At 46.8% G+C, this 21,985-nt stretch overlaps 1 protein-coding gene across 3 annotated transcripts in view; it reads left to right on the forward strand.

Annotated features, from left to right (window-relative positions):
- The first annotated feature begins 1,492 nt into the window (after positions 1-1,492).
- The window catches only part of fxr1 (FMR1 autosomal homolog 1), a 32,370-nt gene continuing 11,877 nt past the window's right edge, over positions 1,493-21,985 (forward strand). For all 3 annotated transcript variants that reach the window (XM_029632689.2, XM_065009047.1, XM_065009048.1), the window contains exons 1-8: positions 1,493-1,575; positions 3,549-3,601; positions 3,720-3,813; positions 3,912-3,983; positions 4,153-4,301; positions 4,414-4,507; positions 14,447-14,563; positions 14,702-14,872. In XM_029632689.2, coding sequence (XP_029488549.1) covers positions 1,507-1,575; positions 3,549-3,601; positions 3,720-3,813; positions 3,912-3,983; positions 4,153-4,301; positions 4,414-4,507; positions 14,447-14,563; positions 14,702-14,872 — 819 coding nt within the window. In that variant the 5' untranslated portion in view covers positions 1,493-1,506. The remainder of the gene's footprint in view (positions 1,576-3,548; positions 3,602-3,719; positions 3,814-3,911; positions 3,984-4,152; positions 4,302-4,413; positions 4,508-14,446; positions 14,564-14,701; positions 14,873-21,985) is intronic.

The following is a 21,985-nucleotide window of genomic DNA, read 5'->3' on the forward strand; positions in this document are numbered from 1 at the left end:
GGTCAGTTCATGAAGGAAGGCTCGCTCATTAAAGTTTTTTAGCAAGCGTGACAAATCAGGACAGGTCGTTTCACTGAGCAGCCATTGTGAATACAGGCTGTTAAACAGTGATCACTAAGGTCATAACAGAAAACACCAGACTGATACCTATCAGGACTATTTGTGAGGATAACATCAAGGAGAGTAGCCTTTTTTGGGTGTTTGGAGTCATACCTTGTGTGATTGGTAATAATCTGAGTGAGATTTAGGGAGTCCTATTGCTTTAGGACTTGGTCAGGTGGTTTAAACATGTCCCAATTTAGGTCACCTAGAAGGACAACTACAGATTTAGTGTAAGGGGCCAGAAGAGAGCTTAGGGCATTTAGGGTACAGGCCGGAGATGATGGTGAATGATAACAACCAGCAACAGTCAACAAAGAGCTATTTGAAAGTTTAATGCTTAAAACCAGCAAATCAATTTTCTTGTCACCCATCTACACACAATACCCCATAATGACAAAGTGAAAATATGTTTTTAGAAATGTTGGTAAATTTGTTGAAAATGTCATACATAAATAGACTATCTCATATTCACACCCCTGAGTCAATACACGTTAGAATCACCTTGGGCAGCTATTACAGCTGTGAGTCATTCTGGGTAAATCTCTAAGACACACCTGTATTGTACAATATTTGCACATTATTCTTAGAAAAATTCTTCAAGCTCTGTCAAGTTTGTTGTTGATCATTGTTATACAGCCATTTTCAAGTCTTTCCATAGATTTTCAAGCCAATTTAAGTCAAAACTGTAACTAGTCCACTCGGAAACATTCAATGTTCTAAAAACATTACTCCACGTTGACATTATGGGGTATTGTCTGTAGGCCAGTGACAAAAATATAGGCTGGAAACACAACAAAATGTGGAAAAAGTCCAAGGGGTGTACTTTCTTAGGGCACTGTATCAGGAGAATGTGCTATGGCCCAGGAACAATGTTATGCTGCAGTGTGGTTTTGATTGAATTCCAGCATCATAACAACATTTACATCTGAATAAATGGACCATTTATGAGTGACACAAAAACCTTTTCATTATTCATCTCGGATTTCTGATTCACAAGTTTAGCCTTTATGCCTGTCAATTCATTGACTACAATTGCCAGCACATCAGGCCATTTCAAAGTTTGGTCCTCATCTTGGTCCTCTGTCTAATGTCATGGATAGCAAAATTGATTAATGATACATGTCCACATTTCTAAAATGCACTCACTCAGGCGATTTACAGTGTGCAAAAATCAATGATAGGTCTTGTTGATATCCACATTTTACAATGTAGCTAACCTAAATCATAGAATATATGTTGTGCAACACTGTAGCTAACTAAATCTGTTAAATGTAGGCCTATATTATGGACAACAATGTTGTAATCCTGGAGTATGGATTATGTGCACATTGAATTTGGCCTATCAATTTGCAAGTACACTTCTAGACTTGTACCATTTGTAAACTTCTAGAACTCCTCCCCGGCATGCATTGCATGCCCAACATGGATGAACTGACGGTGGAGGTCCGTGGCTCCAACGGAGCATATTATAAGGTAAATACATTCTTAACATTCATGTAAACTGACCATAATCATGTTTTATAAAACATGACTCACACATCTGTTCCCCAACTATTGTCAACAAACGTAATCTAGCTACACACACTAAACTAGATATGTGTTTTCAACATGTCTGACGTTGGTAGTTAGCTAGCTATTACGAAACGTTAGCTAGATACGCTATCTTGATGGCCAAATATTATAGCTATTTGGCCTCTTGTCCGTTTTTGTTGTTGCAACAACGTTTATTCACGTCCTGTTTGTCTTAACGTTACATGATTACGATATTAGTTTTCTTGGACGAAAACACTGAGGAATGTTTCTGACTTAATTAACAGCTAGTCGGGCGGGTTGTCTATTGTTAGCATCAACCAGCTAGCTAGGTACTAGCTAGTTAACTTGGCTAGCTGAACTAACGGGTTCGGTTGCTCTTTTGACTTTGCTCGTCTTGAATCAGGAGCGATCTGAGTAACTTTATGACCTGCTAGACTATCTCAAAGTGTATATGCTAACCATTTGTGTTAATCATAAAACAATTTTAAAGTAAAACGTTTGTTAAATTCATATTTGAATCATAGCCAGCTCACTGTTTTCATTTGCTCCTCATTGAAGTCTGAATAAGGAACTAACTTGCTAGCTAGCTGAAATGTTGTGTATAGAAGGACTTGCCCGTTTAAGAACATACATTTGGTGAAAATGTTTGCACTCGTTGTGGATGTTGTTAGACTATTGCAGAAAGTTGGAAATGTGAACAACACATTATCCTGAAGTTATTCCATGAATGCCCAGTCTTAGGCCCACTGATTGATCTATGCCGTGTCAGCTGCTCTGTCCTCAGCTCAGCTGTCGTCAGATTCAGCAGATACTTTAGGCACCAGGTCTATTTTTGTATTCACTGAATCAAAGATCCACATAGTGAAGGGATATCACAGTGCCCTGGTCGAGTTCTTGACTAGAATAGACCTAAACATAACCTAGCAACAAACTTTTTCACAGCACTGTAGCATTTGCCCCCTTTCTGATTTTTGCACATTTTTATACTGTATGTAATCAGATCTTCAACCAAAACCTAATCTTAGATAAAGGGAACCTGAGTTTACAAATAACACAACAAATGTATACTTATTTTATTTATTTAATTAACAAAGTTGTGCAACACCCAATTCCCTGTGTGAAAAAGTAGTTGCCCCCTTACACTCAATAACTGGTTGTGCCTCCTTTAGCTGCAATGATTGCAACCAAATGCTTCCTGTAGTTGTTGATCAGTCTCTCACATCGCTGTGGAGGAATTGTGGCCCACTCTTGCATGCAGAACTGCTTTAACTCGGTGACATTTGTGGGTTTTCAAGCAGAAACTGCTTGTTTCAAATCCTGCCACATCTCAATTGGGTTTAGGTCTGGACTTTGACTAGGCCATTCCAATTAGTTGTTTTTTAGCCAATTTCATGTAGACTTGATTGTGTGTTTTGGATCATTGTGTTGTTGCATGAAGCTGCGCTTCATCTCACAGATGGATGGCCTGACTAAAATTCTGATACAGAGCCGAATTCATGGTTCCTTTTATTAAGGCAAATCATCCAGGTCCTGAGGCAGCAAAGCATCCCCAAACCATCACACTATCACCACAATGATTGACCATTGGTATGAGGTTTTTCCTGTGGACTATAGTATTTGATTTTCACCAGGCATAATGGGACCCATCTCATCCATAAAAATGACTGAAGTTTGCCAAAAAACACCTGGATTATTGTCAACTCTTGGAAGAATGTTCTCTGGACAGATGAGTCAAAAGTATAACTTTTTGGACGGCTGTTTTGGTTCTGAAAAGATCTGAAAACATTCCGTATCAAAATATGCAAAAGTAGATAAAATTAGAAAGAGGGCAAATAATTTTTCGCTGCACTGTATATATAATCTAGGGCTAGGGGAGCACTTCTGAATTTAAAGTACTGCTGTCCTTTCTCTAGGGATTTGTCAAAGATGTCCATGACGATTCACTCGCTATTGCCTTTGAGAACAAGTAAGTGTGGTAATTCGTCAGTTCTTGTCAGGTTGTAGTTTGTCATATTGGAGTGATAGTGGTATTAGTTTGGGCATAACTTTGATACTGATCTAAATGCTTGTTGTTGTTAATGAAGTTGGCAACCAGAGAGACAAGTTCCCTTTAGTGATGTTCGGATGCCACCTCCAGCCGATGGTAAAAAGGACATCGGGGAGGGAGAAGAGGTGGAGGTGAGAACTGGCTCTCTATCTTCATAGAAATTTAACAGACACAGTTTCCATAGGATGTCTTATTTTTAATTTTCTCCCCTTGTTTCTCTCTGTACCAGATCTTCTCCCGGGCCAATGAGCAGGAGCCATGTGGCTGGTGGCTTGCCAAAGTGCGCATGATGAAGGGAGATGTGAGTAGTTAACTGTGGTTACAATTTCACTGGTCCTATAATGTAATTGTGGAGAGTTGTTTAATCAAGGAGATGTTTATTTGATGTTTGTCCTCGGGTTTCCTCATCCTGTTATGTTTGTCAGTTTCATGCAAGTCGATATGTAACCTGTGTTGTGTTTACTATGTAGTTCTATGTGATCGAGTATGCTGCCTGTGACGCCACATACAATGAAATAGTCACATTTGAACGTCTTCGGCCTGTAAATATCAACAAGGCGGTGTCAAAGAGCTCCTTCTTCAAGTGCACAGTCCCAGTTCCCGACGACCTGAAAGCAGTGTATGTACCTTGTTTAAAAGTAGTTTCTGATTGTGATATAGACTGGTTATTTGTTGGATGTTATTTACATGCATTATAATTTAGAATCTGATTATAGTTCCTTCTACTTCAGGTGCGAAAGTGAACAAGCGCATAAAGATTTCAAAAAGGCAGTGGGAGCTTGTCGGATTGTCTACTGTTCAGAAACAAGTAGCTTGGTTGTACTGGTAAGTATGTATACATCTTTCTGACACTCTTTATTCAGTTCCAGCAGATTTGAGTATACCAATGAAATAGGGCTGGAAATTGCCAGGGACCTCACGATATGATATTATCATGATACTTAGGTGCCGATACGATATGTATTGGGATTCTCACAATTCTATATGTATTTCGATACTGTGATTTTATTGCGATTTGATGCTCCAAACATATTACTCACTATACAGTTGATGTCGGAAGTTTACATACACCTTAGGCAAATACATTTCAACTCAGTTTTTCACAATTCCTGTTATTTAATCCTAGTAAGAATCTTAGTTCAGTTAGGATCACCACTTTATTTTAAGAATGTGAAATGTCAGAATAATAGTAGAGTGAATTATTTCAGCTTTTATTTCTTTCATCACATTCCCAGTGGGTCAGAAGTTTACATACACTCAACTAGTATTTGGTAGCATTGCCTTTAAATTGTTTAACTTGGGTCAAATGTTTTGGGTAACCTTCCACAAGCTTTCCACAATAAGTTGGGTGAATTTTGGCCCATTCCTCCTGACAGAGCTGGTGTAACTGAGTCAGGTTTGTAGGCCTCCTTGCTCGCACATGCTTTTTCAGTTCTGCCCACAAATTTTCTATAGGGTTGAGGTCAGGGCTTTGTGATGGCCACTCCAATACCTTGACTTTGTTGTCCTTAAGCCATTTTGCCACAACTTTGTATGTATGTTTGGGGTCATTGTCCATTTGGGAGACCCATTTTTATTTTATATATTTTTTTATTTCACCTTTATTTAATAACCAGGTAGGCCAGTTGAGAACAAGTTCTCATTTACAACTGCGACCTGGCCAAGATAAAGCAAAGCTGTGCGACAAAAACAACAACACAGAGTTACACATAAACAAACATAAAGTCAATAACACAAAAGAAAAAAAAAAATCTATGTACAGTGTGTGCAAATGTAGAAGAGTAGGGGGGTAGGCAATAAATAGGCCATAGAAGCTAAAATAATTACAATTTAGCATTAATACTGGAGTGATAGATGTGCAGATGATGATGTGCAAGTAGAGATACTGGGGTGCAAAAGAGCAAGAGGGTAAGTAATAATATGGGGAGGAGATAGTCGGGTGTGCTATTTAGAGATTGGCTGTGTACAGGTACAGTGATCGGTAAGCTGCTCAGACAGCTGATGCTTAAAGTAAGAGAGGGAGATATAAGACTCCAGCTTCAGAGATTTCTGCAATTGGTTCCAGTCATTGGCAGCAGAGAACTGGAAGAAAAGGCGGCCAAAGGAAGTGTTAGCTTTGGGGATGACCAGTGCAATATACCTGCTGGGTTTGGCGACAGATCTGTAGTGAGGGCCAGCCAACGAGAGCATACAGGTCGCAGTGGTGGGTAGTATATGGGGCTCTGGTGATAAAACGGATGGCACTGTGATAGACTGCATCCAATTTGCTGAGTGGGGCTGTTTTGTAAATGACATCGCCGAAGACAAGGATTGGTAGGATTGTCAGTTTTACGAGGATATGTTTAGCGGAATGAGTGATTTTTTTATTTAACCTTTATTTAACCAGGTAGGCTAGTTGAGAACAAGTTCTCATTTACAACTGCGACCTGGCCAAGATAAAGCATAGCAGTGTGAACAGACAGCAACACAGTTACACATGGAGTAAACAATAAACAAGTCAATAACACAGTAGGGGGAAAAAGGAGTCTATATACATGGTGTGCAAAAGGCATGAGGAGGTAGGCGAATAATTACAATTTAGCAGATTAACACTGGAGTGATAAATGATCAGATGGTCATGTGCAGGTAGAGATACTGGTGTGCAAAATAGCAGAAAAGTAAATAACTAAAAATAGTATGGGGATGAGGTAGGTAAATTGGGTGGGCTATTTACTGATGGACTATGTACAGCTGCAGCGATTGGTTAGCTGCTCAGATAGCAGATGTTTAAAGTTGGTGAGGGAGATAAGATTTTTGCAATTAGTTCCAGTCACAGACAGCAGAGAACTGGAAGGAAAGGTGGCCAAATTAGGTGTTGGCTTTAGGGATGATCAGTGAGATACACCTGCTGGAGCGCGTGCTACGGATGGGTGTTGCCATCGTGACCAGTGAACTGAGATAAGGCGGAGCTTTACCTAGCATGGACTTATAGATGACCTGGAGCCAGTTGGTTTGGCGATGAATATGTAGCGAGGGCCAGCCGACTACAGCATACAGGCCGCAGTGGTGGGTGGTATAAGGTGCTTTAGTAACAAAGCGGATGGCACTGTGATAAACTGCATCCAGTTTGCTGAGTAGGGTATTGAAAGCCATTTTGTAGATGACATCGCCGAAGTCGAGGATCGGTAGAATAGTCAGTTTTACTAGGGTAAGTTTGGCGGCGTGAGTGTAGGGGGCTTTGTTGCGAAATAGAAAGCCGATTCTAGATTTGATTTTGGATTGGAGATTTTGATATGAGTCTGAAAGGAGAGTTTACAGTCTAGCCAGACACCTAGGTACTTATAGATGTCCACATATTCTAGGTCGGAACCATCCAGGGTGGTGATGCTAGTCGGGCGTGCTGGTGCAGGCAGCGAACGGTTGAAAAGCATGCATTTGGTTTTACTAGCGTTTAAGAGCAGTTGGGAGGCCACGGAAGTAGTGTTGTATGGCATTGAAGCTCGTTTGGAGGTTAGATAGCACAGTGTCCAAGGAAGGGCCAGAGGTATACAGAATGGTGTCTTCTGTGTAGGGTTGGATCAGGGAATCGCCTGCAGCAAGAGCAACATCATTGATATATACAAAGAAAAGAGTCGGCCCGAGAATTGAACACTGTGGCACCCCCATAGAGACTGCCAGAGGACCGGACAACAGGCCCTCCAATTTGACACACTGAACTCTGTCTGCAAAGTAGTTGGAGAACCAGGCAAGGCAGTCATTAGAAAAACCGAGGCTACTGAGTCTGCCGATAAGAATATTTTATTTTTAATTTTACTAGGCAAGTCAGTTAAGAACAAATTCTTATTTTCAATGACGGCCTAGGAACAGTGGGTTAACTGCCGGTCCAGGGGCAGAACGACAGATTTGGACCTTGTCAGCTCGGGGATTTGAACTTGCAACCTTTCGGTTACTAGTCCAACGCTCTAACCACTAGGCTACCCTGACGCCTCAGAGTCGAAAGCCTTGGCCAGGTCGATGAAGACGGCTGCACATTATTGTCTATTATCGATGGCGGTTATGATATCATTTAGTACCTTGAGTGTGGCTGAGGTTTACACGTGACCGGCTCGGAAACCAGATTGCGCGTGGGATTCGGTGGGATTCGAGATGGTCAGTGATCTATTTGTTGACTTGGCTTTCGAAGACCTTAGATGGGCAGAGCAGGATGGATATAGGTCGGTAACAGTTTGGGTCCAGGGTGTCTCCCCCTTTGAAGAGGGGGATGACCACGGCAGCTTTCCAGTCCTTGGGGATCTCAGACGATATGAGAGGTTGAACAGGCTGGTAATAGGGCTTGCGACAATGGTGGCGGATAGTTTCAGAAATAGAGGGTTCAGATTGTCAAGCCCAGCTGATTTATACGGGTCCAGGTTTTGCAGCTCTTTCAAAACATCTGCTATCTGGATTTGGGTAAAGGAGAAGCTTGGGAGGCTTGGGCCAGTAGCTGCGGGGGGGATGGAGCTGTTGGCTGAGGTTGGAGTAGCCAGGAGGAAGGCATAGCCAGCCGTTGAGAAATGCTTGTTGAAGTTTTCGATTAACATGGATTTATCGGTGGGGACCGTGTTACCTAACCTCGGTGCAGTGGGCAGCTGAGAGGAGGTGCTCTTGTTCTCCATGGACTTTACAGTGTCCCAGAACTTTTGGGAGTTAGAGCTACAGGATGCAAATTTCTGCTTGAAAAAGCTGGCCTTTGCTTTTCTGACTGACTGCGTGTATTGGTTCCTGACTTCCCTGAACAGTTGCATATCGCGGGGACTTTTCAATGCTATTGTAGTCCGCCACAGAATGTTTTTGTGCTGGTCGAGGGCAGTCAGGTCTGGAGTGAACAAGGGGCTAAATCTGTTCTTAGTTCTGCATTTTTTTGAACGGAGCATGCTTATCTAAGATGGTGAGGAAGTTACGTTTAAAGAATGACCAGGCATCCTCAACTGACGGGATGAGGTCAATATCTTTCCAGGATACCCGGGCCAGGTTGATTAGACAGGCCTGCTCGCAGAAGTGTTTTAGAGAGCGTTTGACAGTAATTAGGGGTGGTCGTTTGACTGCGGACCCGTAGCGGATACAGTCAATGAGGCAGTGATCGCTGAGATCCTGATTGAAGACAGTGGCGGTGTATTTGGAGGGCCAGTTGGTCAGGATAACGTCTATGAGGGTGCCCTTGTTTACAGATTTAAGGTTGTACCTGGTGGGTTCCTTGATGATTTGTGTGAGATTGAGGGCATCTAGCTTACATTTTTCGGACTGCCGGGGTGTTAAGCATATCCCAGTTTAGGTCACCTAACAGAACAAACTCTGAAGCTAGATGGGGGGCGATCAATTCACAAATGGTGTCCAGGGCACAGCTGGGAGCTGAGGGGGGTCGGTAGCAGGCGGCAACAGTGAGAGACTTATTTCTGGAGAGATTCATTTTTTAAATTAGAAGTTTGAACTGTTTGGGTATGGACCTGGAAAGTATGACATTACTTTGCAGGCTATCTCTGCAGTAGACTGCAACTCCTCCCCCTTTGGCAGTTCTATCTTGATGGAAAATGTTATAGTTGGGTATGGAAATCTCAGAAGTTTTGGTGGCCTTCCTAAGCCTGGATTCAGACACGGCAATGACATCAGGGTTGGCAGAGTGTGCTAAAGCAGTGAGTAAAACAAACTTAGGGAGGAGGCTTCTGATGTTGACATGCATGAAACCAAGGCTTTTTCGATCAACGAAGTCAACAAATGAGGGTGCCTGGGGACATGCAGGGCATGGGTTTACCTCCACATCACGGCTAAAGGTTATCAAAACTGGTCGCCTAGAGCGTTGGGGACAAAAAATAAAAGGAGCAGATTTCTGGGCGTGGTAGAATATATTCAGAGAGACATACAGCGAGGCATAAAGTAATCACAGGTGTTGATTGAGAGAGCTAGCTAAAATAACAGGCGAGACAACAACAGCTAATCAGCTAACACAACAACAGCAGGTAAAATGGCGATGACTAGACAGAGAGGGTCGGATTAACTACACACAGAGCCTGAGTTTGCGGCTGGGCCGAAAAGATAAAAAATAAATAAACAGAATGGAGTACCGTGATTAATGGACAGTCCAGTAGGCATCAGCTATGTAGCCAAGTGATCATAGTGTCCAGGGGGCAGCAGTAGATGGAACAGGGGAGCCCCACTACGCAAGCGACACGGCGTTTAAAGTTAGTAACGTCTGCTCCGACGGAGGCCGGATGAAGGCACAGCGGATGGAGTATTCGTCGGCAGACCAGTCGTGGTGGTGCGGCGGGGCGCCGTGTCGACAGAGAATCCAAGCCAGATGGCGAAAGAGGTATTGTGGAATTTAGTTTGCTAGCCGGGAGATGTGCCTGGCTCACGGCTAACTGGTGCTAGCTTCGTGGCAGTGGCGTTAGCCACTATATCCAATCGGTAGCAGCGGTGATCCGGTGCCAAGGTCCAGAGTATAGAGCAAGGATCAGGTGGAGTTTTGGGCTCTATCCGTGTATGAGTGGGGTTCGGGTGAACAGCTGAGTAGGCCGGGAGGTGGGCCTCAGGGAATAGCTTCGGTACTAGGTGCCACGGTGAGTGAAAGCTAGCTAGCTGTGAGCGAGCTAGCTGTGAAGATCAGAAGTAGTGGTCCAGGGATTACGGCAGGAATCCGGCGTTGTTGTGGAGAGACAGTCCGATATTGGTAGACAAGCGATATTGGTAGACAGGCGGGTATTGTCCAGGCTAAAAACCGGGCTGGTATCTGTGCAGAAGGTAAAAGCTGCTAGCAGTGGCTAACAATAAATAGCTTGTAGCTTATTAGCTGGTTAGCTTCTGAAGCTCAACTTCTTTCGGATCAGTGGGACGGTAGCGTCCCACCTCGATAACATCCAGTGAAATTGCAGTGCGCCAAATTCAAATTAAATTACTATAAATATTTAACTTTCATAAAGTCACAAGTGCAATACATCAAAATAAAGCTTCACTTGATGTTAATCCAGCCACCGTGTCAGATTTCAAAAAGGCTTTACGGGAAAGCAAACCATGCGATTATCTGAGGACAGCGCCACGCATACCAACACATGAAAAACATATTTCAACCGTGTCCCACCACAAATGGTCCTTTTGTTCGATAAATTCCTTCTTTATATCCACAAAATGTCCATTTATTTGGCAAGTTTGATTCAGAAATACACCGGCTCCAACTCGCCCAACATGACAACAAAGGATCTAATAAGTTACCTGTAAACTTGGTCCAAACATTTCAAACAACTTACCAAATCCAACCTTAGATATCCTAAAACGTAAATAATCGATAAAATTTAAGACTGAATATACTGTGTTCAATTGCGGATATAAACAACGTGGAGTGAGCGCCAGTTCACGCGCACCACGCAGAAGAGTCCACTTAGCTTGACACTCACAATGAACAGCCCTACTTCTTCATTTCTCAAAAGAAAAACATCAAGCAATTTCTAAATACTGTTGCCATCTAGTGGAACCTATTGGAACTGCAACCATGTTCTCATAAATATAGTTTCCCATAGAAAATCAATTGAAAACACAGTGACCTCATTTTTTCCCCCCTGGATGGTTTGTCCTCTGGGTTTCGCCTGCCAAATAAGTTCTGTTATACTCACAGACATAATTTAAACCGTTTTAGAAACTTTTGTGTTTTCTATCTAAATCTACCAATTATATGCATATCCTAGCTTCTGGGCCTGAGAAACAGGCAGTTTACTTTGGGCACGCATTTCATCCGGACGTGAAAATACTGCCTCCTATCCCAATGAAGTTAACCTCTTTGGGCTAGGGGGCAGTATTTTGACATCTGGATGAAAAGCGTGCCCAAAGTAAACTGCCTGGATAGAAAACACTCTAAAGTTTCTAAAACTGTTAGTATAACAGAACCATGCGGAACCCCAAGGACAAACCATCCCCCCCAAAAAATATTCTGCCTACCACGGTTTCCAATGGCTGTCATGTTTATTATGAGGCAAAAACCTCCCAGATTGCAGTTTCTAGGGCTTCCACTAGATGTCAAGACTTTAGAAAGTTTCAGGGTTGTTTTTGGAAAAATGAGCTAGAATTGGTAGTTTTTCTAAGTGGCTCCCATTTTGGCTGTAGTGTTTTCATGCGTGTGGATGAGAGCGCATTCTTTGTTGTTTATCTCCGGTAAAGACAATAACGATTCTCGGCCTTAAATTTTTATCGTTTATTTACGTATTAAGTGGTACCGGAGGTTTGATTAAAAACGTTGTTTGGAGAAGTTTATTGGTAACGTTTGGAGTGCCAACAGAAGATCTTCAATGGTAAAGCATTTATTTTATCGCTATTTCTGACTTTCGTGGCGCACCTGCCTGGTTGAAAAATGTTTTTCGTGCTTTTGTAATCGCATGGTGTGCTTTTTCGCTTTAAAGCCTTTCTGAAATCTGACACAGCGGCTTTAACAAGAAGGTAAGCTTTATTTTGATGTATGACACTTGTATTTTCATGAATGTTAAATATTTATATTTCTGTAATTTCAATTTTGCACTCTACAATTTCACCGGAAGTTGTCAAGATGGGACTCTACCGTCCCACCTGCCCGTAAGAAGTTAAGCATGTCCCAGTTTAGGTCACCTAACAGTACAAACTCTGACGATAGATGGGGGGGCGATCAATTCCCATACGGTGTCCAGGGCACAACTGGGGGGGTGGGGGGGTTATAACAAGCGGCAACGGTGAGAAACTTGTTTCTGGAAAGGTGGATTTTTAAAAGTAGAAGCTCAAATTGTTTGGGCACAGATCTGGATAGTATGACAGAACTGTGCAGGCTATCTCTGCAGAAAATTGCAACTCCGCACCCTTTGGCAGTTCTGTCTTGTCGGAAAATGTTATTGTTAAGGATGGAAATTTCAGGAATTTTGGTGGCCTTCCTAAGCCAGGATTCAGACACGGCTAGGACATCCGGGTTGGCGGAGTGTGCTAAAGCAGTGAATAAAATAAACTTAGGGGGGAGCCTTCTAATGTTAACATGCATGAAACCAAGGCTTTTATGGTTACAAAAGTCAACAAATGCGATCACCTGGGGAATGGGAGTGATGCTGAGGGCTGCAGGGTCTGGGTTAACCTCTACATCACCAGAGGAACAAAGGAGGAGTAGGATAAGAGTACAGCTAAAGGCTAAAAGAACTGGTCGTCTAGTGCGTTCGGAACAGAGAGTAAAATGAGCAGGTTTCTGGGCACAGAAGAATAGATTTGAGGCATGATGTACATACAAGGGTATGGTAGAATGTGAGTACAGTGGAAGTAAGCCTAGGAATTGAGTGACGATGAGAGGTTTTGTCTCCAGAGGCACCATTTAAGCCAGGTGCGGTCACCGCATGTGTGGGGGGGTGGAACATAAGGCATATTGATCAGGGCTGGAGGCTCTACAGTGAAATAAGACAAATTACTAACCAAAACAGCAATAGACAAGGCATATTGACATTAGGGAGAGGCATGTGTAGCCGAGTGATCATAGGTCCAGTGAGTAGCATTCCCCCCCCTCGTGAAGCCATCTATTTTGTGAAGTGCGCCAGTCCCTCCTGCAGTAAAGCAACCCCACAACATGATGCTGCCACCCCTGTGCTTCACGGCTGGGATGGTGTTCTTCGGCTTGCAAGCCTCCCCTTTTACCTCCAAACAAAACAATGGTCATTATGGCCAAAAAGTTCTATTTTTGTTTCATCAGACCAGAGGACATTTCTTCAAAAAGTACGATCTTTGTTCCCATGTGCAGTTGCAAACCGTAGTCTGGCTTTTTTATAGCGGTTTTGGAGCAGTGGCTTCTTCCTTGCTGAGCAATATATCGATAATGGACTTGTTTTACTGTGGATATAGATACTTTTGTACCTGTTTCCTCCAGCATCTTCACAAGGTCCTTTGCTGTTCTGGGATTGATTTAAACTTTTCGTACCAAAGTACGTTCATCTCTAGGAGACAGAACGCGTATCCTTCCTGAGCGGTATGACGTCTGCGTGGTCCCATGGTGTTTATACTTGCGTACTATTGTTTGTACAGATGAACGTGGTACCTTCAGGCGTTTGGAAATTGCTCCCAAGGACGAACCAGACTTGTGGAGGTCTTGGCTGATTTCTTTTGATTTTTCCATGATGTCAAGCAAAGAGGCACTGAGTTTGAAGGTAGGCCTTGAAATACATCCACAGGTACACCTCCAATTGACTCAGGCTAATAGACATTATTTTTCAGAAGCTTCTAAAGCCATGACATTTTCTGGAATTTTCCAAGCTGTCAACTTAGTGAACTTCTGACCCACTGCAATTGTGATACAGTGAATTTTAAGTGAAATACTCAGTTTGTAAACAATTGGTGAAAAAATTACTTGTCATGCAGAAAGTAGATATCCTAACCGACTTGCCAAAACTATAGTTTGTTAACAAGAAATTTGTGGAGTGGTTGAAAAACTAGTTTTAATGACTCCAACCTAAGTGTATGTAAACTTCCGACTTCAGCTGTATGTCTACTGCAGAGGGACAAGAGACATGAGAGAACTAGTTTGGACCAGTTATGGAAATAAGCCCTGAAAACAAATTGGGTTCCTATTTAAAAAGATGGAGAACAAGCTATGGGAAAAAAATACTGGAGTTTTGGTGCAGGCACAGCCAACTAGCGCAAAATAATATTGTGAAAATATGATATATCGTCAAAAATAATATCCCGATATGTAACTATACATTTTTCCCCCTACCAGTTCATGTGTTTTGACCATTTATTTATGTTTATATTCTTGTTTCCTTGCAGTCCATAAATGAAGCCACAGTTAAGCGAGTGTCTTTGCTCAGTGACATGCACCTGAGGAGCATTCGTACTAAGCTCATGCTCATGTCCCGAAATGAGGAGGCCACTAAACATCTGGAGGTAAGGGCCATTTTCATAATTGCATCCTGGCATAAAAACACATGAATTCATGCGCATGACAGAATTAAATTGGATAATAGTAAAATGAATGGCATCTGTGAATGTAAGATCTTTCACTCAAAACGATCTCCTCTCAAGAGTACAAAGCAACTGGCATCTGGTTTCCAAGAGGAGTTTACAGTCAGGGTGGACCTCATGGGCCTTGCCATTGGAAGCCATGGAAGCAACATTCAACAAGCCAGAAAACTGCCTGGAGTCACTGCTATCGAGCTGGATGAGGGGAGCGGGACGTTCAGAATTTACGGAGAGGTGTGCTAATGCTTTTGCTGCTTCAAGACCTTATGAGGGAACTATAGACGTTCATTCAAAAGTTTGGAGTCACTTAGAAATGTCCTTGTTTTTGAAAGAAAAGCATCAAAAAAATTGCCCCTTTAAAATAACATGAATTTGATGAAAAATACAGTGTTGACATTGTTAATGTTGTAAATGACTATTGAAGCTGGAAAAATATTATTTTTAATGGAATATCTACATAGGCATACAGAGGTCCATTGTCAGCAACCATCACTCCTGTGTTCCAATGGCACGTTGTGTTAGCTAAACCAAGTTTATCATTTTAAAAGGCTAATTGATCATTAGAAAACCCTTTTCCAATAATGTTAGCACAGCTGAAAACTGTTGTCCTAATTAAAGAAGCAATAAAAAAAACTGGCCTTTTTAGACTAGTTGAGTATCTGGAGCATCAGCATTTGTGAGTTCGATTTGTTTCTGGCGCAAAATGGCCAGAAACAAAGAAATTTCTTCTGAAACTCGTCAGTCTATTCTTGTTCTAAGAAATGAAGGCTATTCCATGTGAGAATTTGCCAATAAACTGAAGATCTCGTACAACGCTACTCCCTTCACAGAACAGTGCAAACTGTCTCTAACCAGAATAGAAAGAGGAGTGGGAGGCCGGGTGCACAACTGAGCAAGAGGACAAGTACATTAGGGTGTCTACTTTGAGAAACAGAAGGCTCGCAAGTCCTCAACTGGCAGCTTCATTAAATAGTACCCGCAAAACACCAGTCTCAACGTCAACACTGAAGAGGCGACTTTGGGATGCTGGCCTTGCTGGCCTACAATATTAATTTACAACATTGTCTACACTGTATTTCTGATCAATTTGATGTTTTAATGTACGAAAAATATGGACGTGTCTGTGAGTGAACTACGGACGTGTCTGTGGGTGAACTACGGACGTGTCTGTGGGTGAACTACGGACGTGTCTGTGGGTGAACTACGGACGTGTCTGTGGGTGAACTACGGACGTGTCTGTGGGTGAACTACGGACGTGTCTGTGGGTGAACTACGGACGTGTCTGTGGGTGAACTACGGACGTGTCTGTGGGTGAACTACGGACGTGTCTGTGGGTGAACTACGGACGTGTCTGTGGGTGAACTACGGACGTGTCTGTGGGTGAACTACGGACGTGTCTGTGGGTGAACTACGGACGTGTCTGTGGACGAACTACGGACGTGTCTGTGGACGGACGTGTCTGTGGACGGACGTGTCTGTGGACGGACGTGTCTGTGGACGGACGTGTCTGTGGACGGACGTGTCTGTGGGTGAACTACGGACGTGTCTGTGTGGTGAACTACGGGCGTGTCTGTGGGTGAACTACGGGCGTGTCTGTGGGTGAACTACGGGCGTGTCTGTGGGTGAACTACGGACGTGTCTGTGGACGAACTACGGACGTGTCTGTGGACGGACGTGTCTGTGGACGGACGTGTCTGTGGACGGACGTGTCTGTGGACGGACGTGTCTGTGGACGGACGTGTCTGTGGACGGACGTGTCTGTGGACGGACGTGTCTGTGGACGGACGTGTCTGTGGGTGAACTACGGACGTGTCTGTGGGTGAACTACGGACGTGTCTGTGGGTGAACTACGGACGTGTCTGTGGGTGAACTACGGACGTGTCTGTGGGTGAACTACGGACGTGTCTGTGGGTGAACTACGGGCGTGTCTGTGGGTGAACTACGGGCGTGTCTGTGGGTGAACTACGGGCGTGTCTGTGGGTGAACTACGGGCGTGTCTGTGGGTGAACTACGGGCGTGTGTGGGTGAACTACGGGCGTGTGTGGGTGAACTACGGGCGTGTCTGTGAGTGAACTACGGACGTGTGTGTGAGTGCTCTACGGGCGTGTCTGTGAGTGAACTACGGGCGTGTCTGTGAGTGAACTACGGGCGTGTGTGAGAGTGAACTACGGGCGTGTGTGAGTGAACTACGGGCGCGGGTGAGAGGTGTGTGAGAGTGAACTACGGGCGCGTGTGAGAGTGAACTACGGGCGCGTGTGAGAGTGAGCGAACTACGGGCGCGTGTGAGAGTGAGCGAACTACGGGCGCGTGTGAGAGTGACCGAACTACGGGCGCGTGTGAGAGTGACCGAACTACGGGCGCGTCTGTGAGTGAACTACGGGCGCGTGTGTGAGTGAACTACGGGCGCGTGTGAGAGTGAACTACGGGCGCGTGTGAGAGTGAACTACGGGCGCGTGTGAGAGTGAACTACGGGCGCGTGTGAGAGTGAACTACGGGCGCGTGTGAGAGTGAACTACGGGCGCGTGTGAGAGTGAACTACGGGCGCGTGTGAGAGTGAACTACGGGCGCGTGTGAGTGAACTACGGGCGCGTGTGAGAGCGGGAGCGAACTACGGGCGCGTGTGAGAGTGAGCGAACTACGGGCGCGTGTGAGAGTGAGCGAACTACGGGCGCGTGTGAGAGTGACCGAACTACGGGCGCGTGTGAGAGTGAACTACGGACGTGTCTGTGAGTGAACTACGGGCGTGTGTGTGAGTGAACTACGGGCGTGTGTGTGAGTGAACTACGGGCGTGTGAGAGTGAACTACGGGCGTGTGTGAGAGTGAACTACGGGCGTGTGTGAGAGTGAACTACGGGCGTGTGTGAGAGTGAACTACGGGCGTGTGTGTGAGTGAACTACGGGCGTGGGTGAGAGGTGTGTGAGAGTGAACTACGGGCGTGTGTGAGAGTGAACTACGGGCGTGTGTGAGAGTGAACTACGGGCGTGTGTGAGAGTGAACTACGGGCGTGTGTGAGAGTGAACTACGGGCGTGTGTGAGAGTGAACTACGGGCGTGTGTGAGAGAACTACGGGCGTGTGTGAGTGAGTGAACGTGTACGGTGTACGGGCGTGTGTGAGTGAACTACGGGCGTGTCAGAGTGAACTACGGACGTGTCTGTGAGTGAACTACGGACGTGTCTGTGAGTGAACTACGGGCGTGTCTGTGAGTGAACTACGGGCGTGTCTGTGAGTGAACTACGGGCGTGTCTGTGAGTGAACTACGGACGTGTCTGTGAGTGAACTACGGACGTGTCTGTGAGTGAACTACGGGCGTGTCTGTGAGTGAACTACGGGCGTGTCTGAGAGTGAACTACGGGCGTGTGTGAGAGTGAACTACGGACGTGTCTGAGTGAACTACGGACGTGTCTGAGTGAACTACGGACGCGTCTGAGTGAACTACGGGCGCGTCTGAGAGTGAACTACGGGCGCGTGTGAGAGTGAGCGAACTACGGGCGCGTGTGAGAGTGAGCGAACTACGAACTACGGGCGCGTGTGAGAGTGAGCGAACTACGGGCGCGTGTGAGAGTGAGCGAACTACGGGCGCGTGTGAACTACGGGGCGTGTGAGAGTGAGCGAACTACGGGCGTGTCTGTGAGTGAACTACGGGCGTGTGTGAGAGTGAACTACGGGCGTGTGTGAGCGAACTACGGGCGCGTGTGAGAGTGAGCGAACTACGGGCGCGTGTGAGAGTGAGCGAACTACGGGCGCGTGTGAGAGTGAGCGAACTACGGGCGCGTCTGTGAGTGAACTACGGGCGTGTGTGAGTGAACTACGGGCGTGTGTGAGTGAACTACGGGGGCGTGTGTGAGAGAACTACGGGCGTGTGTGAGAGAACTACGGGCGTGTGTGAGAGTGAGTGAACTACGGGCGTGTGTGAGAGTGAGTGAACTACGGGCGTGTGTGAGAGTGAGTGAACTACGGGCGTGTGTGAGAGTGAGTGAACTACGGGCGTGTGTGAGAGTGAGTGAACTACGGGCGTGTGTGAGAGTGAACTACGGGCGTGTGTGAGAGTGAACTACGGGCGTGTGTGAGAGTGAACTACGGGCGTGTGTGAGAGTGAACTACGGGCGTGTGTGAGAGTGAACTACGGGCGCGTGTGAGAGTGAGTGAACTACGGGCGCGTGTGAGAGTGAGTGAACTACGGGCGCGTGTGAGAGTGAGTGAACTACGGGCGCGTGAGAGTGAGTGAACTACGGGCGCGTGTGAGAGTGAACTACGGGCGCGTGTGAGAGTGAACTACGGGCGCGTGTGAGAGTGAACTACGGGCGCGTGTGAGAGTGAACTACGGGCGCGTGTGAGAGTGAGCGAACTACGGGCGCGTGTGAGAGTGAGCGAACTACGGGCGTGTGAGAGTGAACGAATACGGGCGCGTGTGAGAGTGAGCGAACTACGGGCGCGTGTGAGAGTGACCGAACTACGGGCGCGTGTGAGAGTGACCGAACTACGGGCGCGTGTGAGAGTGACCGAACTACGGGCGTGTGTGAGAGTGAACTACGGACGTGTCTGTGAGTGAACTACGGGCGTGTGTGTGAGTGAACTACGGGCGTGTGTGAGAGTGAACTACGGGCGTGTGTGAGAGTGAACTACGGGCGTGTGTGAGAGTGAACTACGGGCGTGTGTGTGTGAGTGAACTACGGGCGTGTGTGAGAGTGAACTACGGGCGTGTGTGAGTGAACTACGGGCGTGGGTGAGAGGTGTGTGAGAGTGAACTACGGGCGTGTGTGAGAGTGAACTACGGGCGTGTGTGAGAGTGAACTACGGGCGTGTGTGAGAGTGAACTACGGACGTGTCTGTGAGTGAACTACGGACGTGTCTGTGAGTGAACTACGGACGTGTCTGTGAGTGAACTACGGGCGTGTCTGTGAGTGAACTACGGGCGTGTGTGAGAGTGAGTGAACTACGGGCGTGTGTGAGAGTGAGTGAACTACGGGCGTGTGTGAGAGTGAGTGAACTACGGGCGTGTGTGAGAGTGAGTGAACTACGGGCGTGTGTGAGAGTGAGTGAACTACGGGCGTGTGTGAGAGTGAGTGAACTACGGGCGTGTGTGAGAGTGAACTACGGGCGTGTGTGAGAGTGAACTACGGGCGTGTGTGAGAGTGAACTACGGGCGTGTGTGAGTGAGTGAACTACGGGCGCGTGTGAGTGAGTGAACTACGGGCGCGTGTGAGAGTGAACTACGGGCGTGTGAGTGAGTGAACTACGGGCGTGTGTGTGAGTGAACTACGGGCGCGTGTGAGAGTGAGCGAACTACGGGCGTGTGTGAGAGTGAGCGAACTACGGGCGTGTGTGAGAGTGAGCGAACTACGGGCGTGTGTGAGTGAGCGAACTACGGGCGTGTGTGAGAGTGAGCGAACTACGGGCGTGTGAGAGTGAGCGAACTACGGGGCGTGTGAGAGTGGCGAACTACGGGCGTGTGTGAGAGTGAACTACGGACGTGTCTGTGAGTGAACTACGGGGTGTGTGTGAGTGAACTACGGGCGTGTGTGAGTGAACTACGGGCGTGTGAGAGTGAACTACGGGCGTGTGTGAGAGTGAACTACGGGCGTGTGTGAGAGTGAACTACGGGCGTGTGTGAGAGTGAACTACGGGCGTGTGTGTGAGTGAACTACGGGCGTGGGTGAGAGGTGTGTGAGAGTGAACTACGGGCGTGTGTGAGAGTGAACTACGGGCGTGTGTGAGAGTGAACTACGGGCGTGTGTGAGAGTGAACTACGGGCGTGTGTGAGAGTGAACTACGGGCGTGTGTGAGAGTGAACTACGGGCGTGTGTGAGAGAACTACGGACGTGTGTGTGAGAGAACTACGGACGTGTCTGTGAGTGAACTACGGACGTGTCTGTGAGTGAACTACGGACGTGTCTGTGAGTGAACTACGGACGTGTCTGTGAGTGAACTACGGACGTGTCTGTGAGTGAACTACGGACGTGTCTGTGAGTGAACTACGGACGTGTCTGTGAGTGAACTACGGACGTGTCTCTGAGTGAACTACGGGCGCGTTTGAGAGTGAACTACGGGCGCGTGTGAGAGTGAGCGAACTACGGGCGCGTGTGAACTACGGGGGCGTGTGAGAGTGAGCGAACTACGGGCGTGTCTGTGAGTGAACTACGGGCGTGTGTGAGAGTGAACTACGGGCGTGTGTGAGCGAACTACGGGCGCGTGTGAGAGTGAGCGAACTACGGGCGCGTGTGAGAGTGAGCGAACTACGGGCGCGTGTGAGAGTGAGCGAACTACGGGCGCGTCTGTGAGTGAACTACGGGCGTGTGTGAGTGAACTACGGGCGTGTGTGAGAGTGAACTACGGGCGTGTGTGAGAGAACTACGGGCGTGTGTGAGAGAACTACGGGCGTGTGTGAGAGTGAGTGAACTACGGGCGTGTGTGAGAGTGAGTGAACTACGGGCGTGTGTGAGAGTGAGTGAACTACGGGCGTGTGTGAGAGTGAGTGAACTACGGGCGTGTGTGAGTGAGTGAACTACGGGCGTGTGTGAGAGTGAACTACGGGCGTGTGTGAGAGTGAACTACGGGCGTGTGTGAGAGTGAACTACGGGCGCGTGTGAGAGTGAACTACGGGCGCGTGTGAGAGTGAACTACGGGCGCGTGTGAGAGTGAGTGAACTACGGGCGCGTGTGAGAGTGAGTGAACTACGGGCGCGTGTGAGAGTGAGTGAACTACGGGCGCGTGAGAGTGAGTGAACTACGGGCGCGTGTGAGAGTGAACTACGGGCGCGTGTGAGAGTGAACTACGGGCGCGTGTGAGAGTGAACTACGGGCGCGTGTGAGAGTGAGCGAACTACGGGCGCGTGTGAGAGTGAGCGAACTACGGGCGCGTGTGAGAGTGAGCGAACTACGGGCGCGTGTGAGAGTGAGCGAACTACGGGCGCGTGTGAGAGTGACCGAACTACGGGGCGTGTGTGAGAGTGACCGAACTACGGGGGCGTGTGTGAGAGTGACCGAACTACGGGCGCGTGTGAGAGTGAACTACGGACGTGTCAGAGTGAACTACGGCGCGTGTGTGAGTGAACTACGGGCGTGTGTGAGAGTGAACTACGGGCGTGTGTGAGAGTGAACTACGGGCGTGTGTGAGAGTGAACTACGGGCGTGTGTGAGAGTGAACTACGGGCGTGTGTGAGAGTGAACTACGGGCGTGTGTGTGAGTGAACTACGGGCGTGGGTGAGAGGTGTGTGAGAGTGAACTACGGGCGTGTGTGAGAGTGAACTACGGGCGTGTGTGAGAGTGAACTACGGGGCGTGTGAGAGTGAACTACGGACGTGTCTGTGAGTGAACTACGGACGTGTCTGTGAGTGAACTACGGACG

Source organism: Oncorhynchus nerka, linkage group LG24, assembly GCF_034236695.1.
Source record: "Oncorhynchus nerka isolate Pitt River linkage group LG24, Oner_Uvic_2.0, whole genome shotgun sequence".
NCBI lineage: Eukaryota > Metazoa > Chordata > Actinopteri > Salmoniformes > Salmonidae > Oncorhynchus > Oncorhynchus nerka.